The sequence below is a fragment of the Pteropus alecto genome, unplaced genomic scaffold, assembly GCF_000325575.1.
Source record: "Pteropus alecto unplaced genomic scaffold, ASM32557v1 scaffold22, whole genome shotgun sequence".
NCBI lineage: Eukaryota > Metazoa > Chordata > Mammalia > Chiroptera > Pteropodidae > Pteropus > Pteropus alecto.
The window spans coordinates 6334897-6348441 of record NW_006434839.1 but is presented as its reverse complement, the minus strand read 5'-3'; the positions used below and the strand labels follow the sequence as shown (position 1 = coordinate 6348441).

General features: G+C 39.1%; 1 protein-coding gene across 1 annotated transcript in view; it reads left to right on the top strand.

Moving 5' to 3' along the window:
• The window catches only part of EXOC4 (exocyst complex component 4), a 643761-nt gene that overhangs the window by 506211 nt on the left and 124005 nt on the right, over nucleotides 1-13545 (top strand). The window contains 1 exon segment of the mRNA XM_015588393.2: nucleotides 11688-11843. Within this exon segment, the coding sequence (XP_015443879.1) occupies nucleotides 11688-11843 (156 nt within the window).

The window sequence follows — 13545 nt, the reverse complement described above, 5'->3', positions numbered from 1 at the left end:
TTGGGTCTATAAACCATCCCAGTCTTATTTCTCTCTTGCCAGTGCCTGTCTTAAAAAGGAGTACCCCACGCTGAGCCTAGTGTCCCACGCGCGTTCTTTGTACTTCAGCGAAACCATCACCTCTTTTGTGTAGGACCTAGTGCGGGACGTAGTGCTTCTTAGTACATCTCTTTACATTTGCGAGGTATTGATTGAGTATTCACCAGATCCAAGCCACTGTATGAGTGTGTGAGGATAAAGCAGTCAATCAATCACATGTTATACTTTTAATGAGCTTACATTCTTGGTAGAGAATAGAAAGGGAAACAGGGGACAAAGAAATAGGACATGTTTCTATCCACAGCACTAATTTATGACAGAAAATATGGTAAGGTGCTCCAGAAGGGAGAAGTTACCTAAGGAAGACAAGAAAGGCATGATAAAGGATATGAAGTCGGCCTTGCGAAGAATGTGGAGGATTTAGACAGGATTTAGGCTTAAGGAGTTGAAAAAAGAAAGGAAACAGGAATATCGAGAGGAGGAGAAGAATAGGAAAAGGAAAAACAAATGATGAGTGTTTGAGTTTTGGAAAGGAAGGCTGAGCCAAAATGACGGAGGATCTTGAATGCCAGGCTCAAGGAACTTGGCCTAAATTAGGTCGTGGGGAGCCACTGGAGGTGCGTAAACAGAGTGCCAACTGCAGACCCGGGCTTTAGGGACATTTTCCTGAGCTTTGTATAAGATGGGTTGGACAGGCAAGAGTGTGGAGGTAGAAGAGAGAGGCAATGAGTGCCTGAGTTGGAGGAGAGGCAGGGGGAATGGCAGGCAAGAGACATTAAGGAGGGGAATTGCTGGACGCAGCCACTGGTTAGCTGTAGGAGGTAAGGGACTGTTGTAAGAAGAAATAATAGTTGAAATTCGCCTTCTCTTTTGTATGCTGTATTTGTAGAGAGATTTTTTTTACCTCAAATTCAGGATTTCATATTTCCCATTAAATTAATGTTACTTTTAGCTCATCATTTTAGTCTTTTGAGACATTGAATTTTCATTCTGTCATCAAAAAATCTTAGCCGTTCCTCCGAATTCCATGACATTCTTGATTTTACAAGCAATCTTTGTTTCTCTTTGTACATATTTTTCAAAAATGTTCAACAGGACAGGGCTAAATCGAGAATTTGGGAGGCATATCTTTTGAGACTTCTTGACATTCATGTATTACTGAGTACTTCAGGAGTTCGTATGTTTTTCTAACTATGAAACCCAGAGTTAGAATTCTTGCTTGTGTCCTCCTAGTCTTGATCTTTTTAATGCAGTTAACCTTCCCTCATGCCTCCCCAAGATGGGCACGTAAAAGCCAGCAATGGACAATAGTAGGTATTTGTTCAGGAATCTTCTGATCCCTTTGCTTTTGGGACCGACTGCTCCATGCTCTGCCAAAACTGTTGTTAGAACTCTCATCTTGGACAGCTTACAAATTACCCAAGGAAACAAAATCTCTCAACCTTGAGCCAAGTTTACCATTTCTTCATTCAAGTCAATGAATTACCCAGTTAGGAAAGGAACACAAGTCACATGACTTCATCGTTATGAGATCTTCCTGGCTACTCGTGAGTACACTTGCTCACAAACCACCTAATTGTTCACAAACCACCTTTAATAATATGTTCTAGAAGTTTGCCTGTAATTCCAAACTCATCCAGTTTCTATAATTTACCTTCTTTTCTTTTATGAACAACAGGATATTTGCTCTCAGGCATTTTCTCTGTCTGCCAGGATGCCGTTAGGATTATTTGCAGTGATTCTGTGATTATATGCTTCAAATTATTTCTGTACCCTAATTAATTTCTGTGCTTAAACTTATTAAACCTGTCAGAATATTTTTTTATCTCAGTAACTGTTGACACAGTTGATTATCCTTAAAACAGTTTATTTACTAGGTTTCTAGGATTTTATTCATTTAACAAATGCTTCTTGAGTATACAAGAGTTTATAGATACAGCAGTGAACCAAACAGACAAACTACTGCTTTCATTGGGTTTAAATTCTCTTGGAGATGGAAGAGAGGAGATAGACAATAAATATAATATGTAAACATATTATATATTACTGTTAAGAATTTTAGAAGACAAGTACTATGGCGGAAAAAAAAGTAGGATGGATAGACTCTGGCGTATAAGAGAAGGAGGTTGCAATTTTTAATAGGGTACTCCAGTAGGTCCTGTCAAATCGAGGTGTGAGAAAAACCTCAAAGGAGTTTTGGGAGTTAGATAAGGTATCTGGAAAGAGTACTCTTGTGGAGAGCAAAGGCCATTAAGACTGCATGACCTTTTTCAGGAACAACCACCAATGTGGTTGGAGTAGAGTGAGCAGAGAGGTTATCAGAAGGATGTCCAAAAAGGAATACGGGGCCAGACCACCTAGTGCCTTTTAGGACATTGTAGAAAGTTCTCCTCTGAGTGAAATGGGGAGCCATTATAGGAATCATGCCTGTAGCAGCATTGAGATCTCACTTATGTTTTAAAATATAAGTATTGAGAATACTGTCAGAGGACAGGGCCTATGGAGGTAATCCAGGTAAGGAATGAAAACAACTCCTACTGGTTGGTAGCAGCAGAGATGGTAAGAACTGGGTGAATTCTCAATATAATCGGAAGGACTGGCCAACAGAATTCCCTGCCAGATTGAAAATAGAGTGTGAGAGAAAGAAAGGTGTCAGAAGTGACTCAGAATTTTTTTATATGAGTGGTAAAAATATAGAATTGTCAGCTATTGAGACAGAGGACACTGCCAGTTTATGGGCATGTAGATGAGGATTTCAATTTGCAGTATCGATTAGCCACGCACATGGAGATATGGAGTAAGCAGTTGGATATATGCATCAAGAGGAGATTGGTCTGGCTTGGAGACACATATTTGGAAGCCATCAACATATAAATAGTGTATCTAAATGGTGTTTAAAGCCATGGAGTAGATGAAATCTTCACGGGAATGAGTATAACTGTGACAGAGAAGAGGACTGAGGACTTCACAAGTTTGCAAGATGAGGAGAAACCAGCAAAAGAGACTGAGAAGCAACAATCGGTGAAATGGGAAAATGAAGAGAATGTAGAAACTAAGTAAAGGGATGGAGGGGAGTGAGCAGCTGGTCCAGTTGCTGCTATTCAGTCAGCATTAGAACTGAGCATCGATCGAGTGATAGATTTAACAGTGCGTACATGGTCATTGGTGATTGTCACGAGTGTTGTTTCTGTGGATTAGTAGGAGTGAAGCCTGTATCAGTGGGAGCTTCTGAAAGAAACTGGGGGTAGAGAACTTGTCAATACAGGCAAAACTTTTACAGTGAGTTTTGCTGCAAAGAGGAACAGAGAAATAGGGTAGTAGCTGGAGAGCTGAGGTCACCTGAAAGGTTTTTTGTTTTATGTTATTTTAAATAAGAGAAATAAGAGAAGATTGAGAAAACTGTTTAGAAGAAAGGGGAAATTCTTGATGTTAAAGAGAAAGGATGAATTGCCGAAGCAACATTTTGGCTAGTGAGTAGGAGTGGGATGTAATGCACAAGTGGAGTGAGTAGACAGGAACGTGGATAGTTTTGTCGCCATGGTCTGGTCTGCCCTTCTTATAGGAATTGAGTTATTTCTGTCATTTATATCTCACCATTTTGTCCAGACAGTGCAACTATATCTCTGGTTCCAATACTATTTCTTCTGGAAACAAGGCCATTGCTTTTGGTTCTTGAGATATTGTGGTCATCAGGAATATCCTGATGCCTTCCCACAGGACACTAGTATACCACTTTGGTCTCCCTCTTGACCCAAGTTCCCTGTAATGGTGCCCACCAGCAGACCATTCCACATACAGGGTAACATCTGTAGTGATCTACCACGATCGCCGAATGACAGGCCTAAGACAAATTATACCAGGGTTGGGAAAAGTAATTCAGTGAAGCTGCGAGGGGAAATAAATAGAAAACCCTTTACGTGGTTGTTGTACAACAGTGCGAGCACGCACGCTCGGATAACCCCATGGTGCCTGCCGCCTGTTACTCAGTCAGGATTTTCAAGCGAAGGGAGAAAGTGTTTTCTCATCGTATGAGTGTGAAGATGCAAAATGTCCTTACTTCCTCTCTTCTCATTATTGCCGTCCCCCCCCGCCCCCCCCCGGATTGGCACCTGCTGAGGAGTAATTAGGGCAGGCCTAAATTGGACAGCCAAATCCTGATTACAGTGAGAGGAAAAACAGGAAATGTTCTAGTTTTGCTGCCAGCAAATGACTGACTTAAATAGAAAGCCATATACAATTCAAATGCTCCAAAATGATATAACACTGAGGAAGGAGGAAGGGAGCAGGGAAACATTGCAATCCGATTCTTTCACAGCAGATATCTTTTACGGAAATGATCAAATCCATAAGCTCACAATGCCCTCTGCTGAGAGCCGGCTTGTTTTCCAAGTTTACTGGGAGAGCCTGAGCATCCGCTGGGAGTTTAGAGATCTGAGGAAAGGTCAGAAACATGTCACCTTTCTGTGAGCACCTCACTCTGGAGAAAAGGGCTATACTGTACGATGATGTCATATCACATGCTTTGGATAAAGAGAGGTTTCCCAAAGGGGAAATGAAGACTAGAAGTCTTTGCCTTAATTAGTCACGCCCCTTGGGGCTTAAAGGAAAGCTCAGCTGTGAATTGTCTACATCACAGCGCTGCATTAGCAGTGAGGCAGTTGGTCCATTAGTCTGCTACTTCCAAGCTGAGAGCTTCTCCCCCTCTGCTGCCCTCTGTCCTGAGGTGCAGCCAGCAGCTTGTGTCTCAAAAGTAGTCATTTAAAAATTGGCAGTCACAGCTTTTTAAAGTTTCTGTCTGTTCCAACTTAGCATTAGTCCATTAATCATTTTTTGATGGGCGGGGGGAGGGGCTCAGGGGAGGTGGCTTTCTACATTGTGTTGGGCCTGGTAGAGAACACAAAGAAGACATCTTCTAATCTTAGAGGCTCGATTGATGTAAGGCACAGGCATGGTTTTTTAAGATAAGGTCCATCCTCAGAGCCCACCTTTCACTTCTCCATAGAAGGCTGAGAACTCACGCCAGAACATGAAGAAAGAGTGACAGAGGGATAAACTTGAAGTCGCCGATAGCAGAACCCAGGTCTGGCACAGGGCTGGACACCTTGTTGGCCCTCAGTATGTTTGATGAATGAATGAGGACATTCCTGAACAGGACAAATAAGCCGTAGGGTAGCATGTCCATCATGATGGCTGGGGAGAAGCTTGAGGAATCAAAATGACCAGACTTGGACATTGTGGTTGGGTAGGAATGTGCAGAAAAGGGGAGATTTGAAAACGGCCCCTGTGAAGTAAAGGAGTGCTATGTAGATTTTGATGAGAAGGCCGACCTGACCTCTTCCATGATCAAAGCGTTTGAAGAAGATTGTGGCCCCATTGTGCTAATGGCAGAGACTAGATACCGGGGCTCACGATGGCTCATGAAGCCCTTCTGGTTTCCTGTGTAGCCATGGGCCATGGTCCTGCGGGAATGAGAGCCTAGTTGAGCTCGCTTTGTTGCCTTTGCCAACAAACTAACTTTGAACCTCAAAAGAACCAAGGGCACGTCCCGGGGAAACCTCTGAAAGCTTCATGCAAGTTTGGCTGCTTATTTGCCTGTTTCCCGTGAACCGTCTCCAGAGTTATCAGACGTTTCTCTGCTCTTTTCCTATTTATTCTGCTTCATCTTACCTTAAGGGATATTTTGTATTGAATTCGTGTTTATTTTGTTTTAATCAGCAGCATAGTACTAACTTTCTTTTTGGCATCTCTCATTGTCCTTATCTCTGTATGGCTGGACATCGCACTGCAGTGTGGCCAACTGCAGGTCCATTCATTCCATCAAAAGCGACTATAGCAGCTTAATGTGGACTAACCTTGTCCAGAGTCCATTTGTCTAGCTTGGCTCCTGGTTTTTGAAGTGTCTGAAAGATTCAATCTGGGAAAGTAAACATCATGCCCCAGCTGTCACCAAACAGTTGAGTCCAATTAGCCCCACCTGCCCCTGGTTGTTTACCTAATGAAAGACGCAGCACCCCAGCTGTGTCCAGGGACCAGGCACACTTGCACTTTCCAACTGTTCCAAAGAGGAAGAATGCACATCAGAGCTAGTCGACACCAGCAGATGTTTTCCGAATGAGATTTACTCAGCTGTGTCTAGAAGATGGACCCTTCTCCTGGCAGCCTTATCACCTGCTCCAAGAGATACACCTACTTTCCTCTTGCTCCTGGGAACGGGTACAAATAGTTACACAGATGGCTCTGTCTGTAGCCCATTGAGCTGTGAATTAATTAGTAGATTCTGGTTCTAGTAGTGGTAATTAACCCTACTCATCTTGTGGAATAATTGTTGGAGATTTAGCTCTCCTTTTTTGAGGCTATTTGTATATGTTCTGGAATTTTGTAGCCCACACAATCCACTCTTTTGCAAAATTACAAACTAATAAATGTAGTTGGTCAGGATGGAAACTTTGTAATTTGAACGAAAAATTCCATTTGTGGTAATTGTATGTTCCTCATTAATGCCAGTATTTCCACTTAGAATATTTGGAATTGATGTTCATTCCAATATGAATCAATAATTTATTGTTGAGGGCAGTATATAGATAGCAAGTTAGTTCATTTGGATTATATATATATATATATTTTTTTTTTTTTTAAATAAGACAGGATCTATGAATATTAGCAAAGGCAGTAATACTGAATTATTGAATTAAACCAGTCTTCCAAAAATACACAAGTAAATAATGTGAGTACCTTTAACATAGTATCCCACTAAGCTAATTATTTTCATTCTAGCTAGTACTAAAATTAAAAATTCTAGATCCCCAAAATATGCAATACCATCTCATTCCTGCAGACCCAAACTGTTTACTGAACCCTAGGACAGATGTAGGCCAGCATGAATGGGCTCAAAGATTTAGATGCTGGAAAACTGAGTTGTATTTGGACTTCTAACTCTGTAGAGCATAATTTGGCCTATAATGTGGATATAAGAGAAATTGAACTACCCAGTCAAAGTTCTTTCTAGATATAGACACTGAAACCTAAAATTTATGTAATTTGTTCATGTCACAAAATATTACTCTTTCAATTTAAAAAAAAAATTTAGAATGTCAACACTCTTCATAGCTTACAGGACATACAAAGTCAGCTGACAGGGCAGATTTGACCAATAGGCCATAGTTTGCCCAACCCATCATATGGGACAAAGTTCTAATTGTGAAGTTGTAGGTGTTAAGTATAAAAGGAGGAGTTTTGTTTGAAAGTTTTCAAAAGGGAGAGATTACTGTAGGCTGACATAGTCAACAAATTCTTCACAGAAAGTAAGACTTCAAGGAGACTTTCCAATAATAGGCCACCTAGGAATAAGTAGAGTAGAAGGAGAAGGCTTGTCAATAACCATTAGCTTATTCGTTTTGAGTCAGGACTTTTTTATGTTGAATTTTATTTCAGAGGTGGACACACTTGTATTCATTATTCTGATTTGTATTGAATTCAGAAAGTCATGGCGAGAGCCTGGAAAAGTGATCTGTAATTCGGTCAAAATGCTAAATGGCTTGATAGCTCACCTAAGTCATTTAGTACAGAGAAGAGAGAAGGAGTAAAGAAAAACCACTGAATTGGTTTTAGTTTAATGAGTTATCTAGACTCCTAAAACTGAAGAGGGCTTATTTTTTATCTCCAGTTCAGTTCTTATACACTTTTCCAATAGCAGATATTGTGCTAAGCACTGCAGGCACAAAAACTAATGAGAAAATAAACTCTGTCCTCAGAGAACTCATCATTCAGTGTAGGATCCAACTTGTAAAGAAGTGCGGTAGGACCAGTGAGAGTAGAGGTTGTATGTAAGGAAGTGATTCTCACCCTTGAGTTCACACTGGAATCACCTGGGAAACTTTAAAATTCTGATGCCTGGGTCCTATCCCCTGAGATTCTGACTTACTTGGTCTTGGGTGTAGCCTAGGCATGTAGTTGTGTTTTTTTTAAGCTCCTCAGATTATACTAATATGCAGTCAAGGTTGAAAACCTCTGATATAAAGGTGATGAGACATAAAAGGTAAGACTCGGCTGTCCTAGTGACATCAGTGAACAGAGACAAAGGAGGAAAGCGCTATCAGAAGATGAAGCTGAAAAGATAGATGTTCATGCCTTGCTAAGTTTGCCTTGGTCTTAGAATTGGGATCAGTGAAGAGTTCTAAGGAGAATAAGTGATTGTACAATTTTAGAAAAATAACTCTTCTGACTCGTATGGTGAATCCCACTCATGTGACATGCTCAAGTAAGGACCTCAAATTGCACTACTTGTGTAAAGAGAGACACTTCAGCAAAAACAAAAAAACAAACAAAAACTTGGAACTAGTGAAATCCATAGGATCCTGAAGAGAGAAATGCAAACTACCTAAGAGTGACATCTCCAAAACTCAGGGCAAACGTGGGATTCTTGCAAAAGGCAAGTCACAAGGAGGTAGATCTTGCAAAACAAAATAGCAGACCACACGAGAAAAATCACCATCATGAGAAAAGAAGGGAAATGCAACGAACACTACATCTGACATTCAAAGAACTACCACAAAATGAGAGCCACGTAAAGGGCACTTTAAAATTGCTGCTTTTAAATATTCAAAGAGACAAAGGAATAGAATCCATCATACAAGAACAGGACATTTTGGAGTGGATTTGTGAAAGATCTAAATAGAAAATCTGTAAATGAAAAATATATTAATTGAAAATTTTTCGGAAAGCGATGTTGGATTAAATCATAGAGTAGATCTGGGAGACAGATGTCATGAATTAAAAAAATGAAGTTAGAGAATGAAGGCCACTCAGTTAATGACAATGTCTTTGAAGGAAAGAAAGGAGGTTGCCTAGAAAGAAATGCTGGACCAAAGAAGAGATTCCTTCATTCATTTCTTTTTTTTGAGGAGGTGGGGGAGGAAACCTTAGGGGTTCAGGGAATATGTTGAGAGAGATACAGTAGTCTCCTCTTAACCACAAGAAATACTTTGTAAGACACCCCAGTGGATGCCTAAAACCAGAAACAGTATACTGAACCCTATATATACTGTTTTCATAGTTTAATTTATAAATTAGGCACACTAAGGGATTAACAACAATAACTAATAATAAAATAGAGCAATTATAATAATACTCTCCAGCTATTTTTATGTTTTTTAGTCCAAACCTATTCCTGAATCTATATAACTGTCCCTTACTTGCAGTAAATGATTTGGTGTCACTCCTTTCAGGGGGCCCCCTGCTGAAGTCCTCATTTGGGCTCAGTGCTTCTGGCACAGCACATTGCTGTCAGTTGGAACACATTTTCTGCTCATGTCTTCCACCTACAAATCTAATGCCTTTCCATCCTAACTAAGCACTTTATCATGCCCTGTGGCCATCACTTTAGCAATTGGAGGTGCAACAGCAAAGCTAGCATGAATTTCTTTTTTCTTCTTTACAATTTTACAAACAAAAGATCCACTCTTACCGCAGATCTTAGCAACCCCAGCATACAATTTTTTTTTTTTTTCTTAAGTCTAGAGCTTTAACCTTTTCACTTAAAGGAAGCACTTTGCAGCTTCTGTCTTTGGCATAAGCCGGTTGCCAACATCGCTGCTCTGAGCTTTGGATCCATTAAGTAAAATAAAGATTACTTGAACACAAGCACTATGATACTATGATAGTCAATCTGATAATGAAGATGGCTACAAAGTGACTAACAGGCAAGGCATGTATACAGTGTGGATACACAGGATAAAGGGATGGTTTTTGGCCCAGGTGGGATGGAATGGGAAAGCATGAGAGTTCATCACACTGCTTAAAAAGGCACACAATTTAAAACTTATGAATTGTGTATTTCTGGAATTCTTTCATTTAAGGTTCTAGATCATGGTTGATTGTGGGTAACTGAATGGGTCCTCTCCTTTCTCTCTCAGAGATAAGGGGGGAACCACTGTACTAAGTGTATAAGAAAAGGGATAATTAGGGGGTGAGAAATGATCCCCAGAAGCCTAGATAGAGGGGTTACTGGAAATGAATGAGGATGAAACAGATTTGAGCATACTTCTGCAGGGGATGGGAGGTAGAATATTTGAAAGTATGTTATTGGGTCCTCTCTTTTCTCTGCCAGATAGGAAGAATGTAGAGATAAGCAATGAGAAGATAAATAAAGGGCACGAGTTTAAAAAATAACCATTGAGGGAAACGGGAGAGGAAGTTGATCAGAGATTTTTAAAAAAGAAGAATGCCGAAGAGTATTGAAGTTTCATCTGGCAAGGCATATCAAATCTGAGATAGTACCGATCTATAAGATTGCACCAGCACCCAAGTTTAAAAGTGTGAAAGTTAGATTGTTGCATTAATCCTTAAGTATTTCGCGAATGACATGAGAAAATAAAAAGAGAAAAAAAAAAGGAATTGAAGGTACCTAGTGAGCGTAATTTGAGAGATTAGGGCAGAAGGTTCTGGTGTGATTCTTGTATTGCTGACCATAGTTATTGTTAAAACGTTTTGCTTATAGTGAGTTAGAGGAATTCTAGAAATCAACTCTGGGTCTTTCTTTATTCTAGCTTATTTTCAGAGAACCAGGGCAATATTTACATCCTACAACATGAGACCATGTTACCTTGGGTCAGGTTATCATGAGTCAAGGTTTTTAACTTCATCTTCTTTTGTCCGTAACTGTGTGCTGGGTAAGAGGTTTTGTCATACATATGTGTATACACCATACATATATTGTATATTTAGAAGTGTTTAGTGCCCCCCAATATAACCCTTACACCAAGATCAATCCCTTTCTGTGGTGGGGGAGAAATCTCCTGGAGCCTTGATCAGCTTCCACGGAGTAGGCAGCTCCTGAGCTCTCCCTCATAAATAACTGTCACTTCTGCCACCTAGAGTTGCCAATGAAGATTTTTAGATCATTCAAATTTGCTATAGGGACAGAAATGTTGAACAGAAAGAGAAGCTTTTTAATTAAGTTGAAATTGAACATTTAAAATGAATTTACAAGTTCATTCTGCTAAGAGCAGTGTTAACAGCTAACCCATGGGCTCTATTAAAGGACTTGAAGCTTGACAACTCTTGGTCACTAGTCAAAGCCCACTGAAGAGAGCAGTAGTCAAAGACTTTTTCTGCCTGACATTAGAGTCAGAAGGTTTCTCTATGATGGTAAATTTGCTCTGAAAAAAGGAGGGTCCATAGTTCAAAGGACAACTTCAAGTAAAACTAATTGATAATTTAAACCAAGAACTCAGAGAACAACCCTTTGTAACACTTCTGTCACCTTTCAGGTGTCATTTATGTTGTCATTTAGTAGCATCTTTTATATGGTTGTCCCAACTTATTTAACATCTTCCTTGAAAGATTCTCCCCAAAACCTACCATACACTTTTACTTATCCTATGGGATTAACTGTGATGAATGGGGACTAATTAGTATTATTAGCCTTTGTGATTGCTCAACAATGAAGAAACTAAGAATGAAATCTAGAAATGATTTTTCCCATTAATGCGACCTATTAATGGGTGTCACTGTCCCCAACTCAGATAATGGACTATGCTAGTAAGAGAGGAGTGAGAGATATCTTTTCTGTGCAGCAAAGGTAGACGAAAAATGCTACTTGGCTACCCAGTAATGTGCTGAAGTATCTCTTTTCTGCTGGTTGTGTTTAGGGGCATTGTCCAATCGGAAGAAAAACTTGTCATAAGTGCATCTTGGGCAAAAGATGATGATATCAGCAGACTCTTGAAATCACTACCAAACTGGATTAATATGGCACAACCCAAACAGCTGAGGCCAAAGAGAGAAGACGAAGAAGATTTCATAAGGTAAAAGCTCTATTTTCTAAGTTGCACTAAACATGGGGAGAAGCAAACGCCTGTTTAGCTGATTGTTTCTTATGCAAAATTTTGATCAATTCTAAATCTCGAGCTGGAATTAGCTGAACTTAGTAAAATCTGTCTTCATCCTAACACACTTCATTTCTCATGCAAGTATGCCTTGTGCTCAAGACTTTAGGAGGAAGGGATTGCTATGAATCAAATTTGGAGCATCGCTAAATTGAGTCTAAATATCTTTAATCTGTAGGTCATTCTCCCCTGTTAGTGGACAGATATGATTCATTCATTTATTCATTCAGCAAATCTGTATTGACATTATGTACCATAATAGTTTCACTGCCTTGGAAATATGATGATTAATAAGAAAAGTTTCTGCCCATACAAATATGTTACAGTTGTTCTTAGCGTGTTCTTTCATTCATGGAACTGTGAGTTGAACTTTTAGGAAATACAAATGTGTTTCCCATGTTTGTTCATATGCATTGTATCATTTCTGATTGTTTTCTGCTTGTTTTGACAAAAGCAAGGTATCTCTTTCCACTTTATTACTCAAAATTTACCTCTACAATTTAAATTATTTACTTAGCCATGAAAATGTGGCCTAATTTGATGAAGCTACTCATTTTCATATGGCTGTCTACAGTGAAACATTTCACCTCTGTCAGTTTAGAGCTTTGGAAAGTGGAAAAAAGTAATGGAGTTAACACTTTGTCAAATTAAAATTAAGTTTATTCTTATTGCCTTTTGCCTATCCAAGTGAATAAATAAATAGTAAAAATAAAAAAATTAAATTAAAACACTTTAAAGAAGCAAAGACCAGAAAAGGAAGAAAAGAAGTATTAGCTGATATTTTTAAATTTATCTTAGAACTATGAGCTGATCTCTTTCTCAGATGCAGGTTACAGCTGTTCATAAATAGGTATTTACTGCTCAAAAGTCAACCATATTCATACACTGTAGTGCCATAGTTTACCAAAATTTTATTATGAAATTTGCTACAGTGCCATTCAAAATTTTTTTGAATCATGATACTCAAAATTTTAGTTTAACCTAACACCTTCCTATTTATGTTTTTCTTCTTCATTATTCACATTACCTCAGGGAAACTTGTCAACTAGTTACTTTGATATAAGAAAACTATACAAATAGTTCATTAATAGACTTTATTGGGGGGGGAGCAGTTTTAGGTTTATAAAAAAAAAATGATTGAAAAGCAGAGTTCTCATATATCCCCTCACCCACCCAACCCCCTATTTCCTGTATTTTAACGTCTTGCATTAGTGTAGTGCATTTGTTACAATCGATGAGCTAACATTACACATTATTATTAACTAAATCTGTAGTTTACATTAGGGTTCACTCTTTTTGTTGTATATTCTATGAGTTTTGACAAATGTGTAATGAATGTATCCACCATTACAGTATCATTCAAAATAATAGTTTCACTGCCCTAAAAATCCTCTACATTAACTCTTATTCATCTCTGTCTTCCTCTCCCCAAACCCGTGCAAACACTGATTTTTTTTTTTTTTGACTGTCTCCATAATCTTTTTCAGAATGTCAGTGTCATATAGGCGGAATCAAACACAATACAGCCTTTCACACTGGCTTTTTTGCTTAGCAACATGCACTAAAGGTTCCTCCGTGTCTTTTTCTGGCTTGATAGCTTGCTCGCACGCTTGCTCGCTTG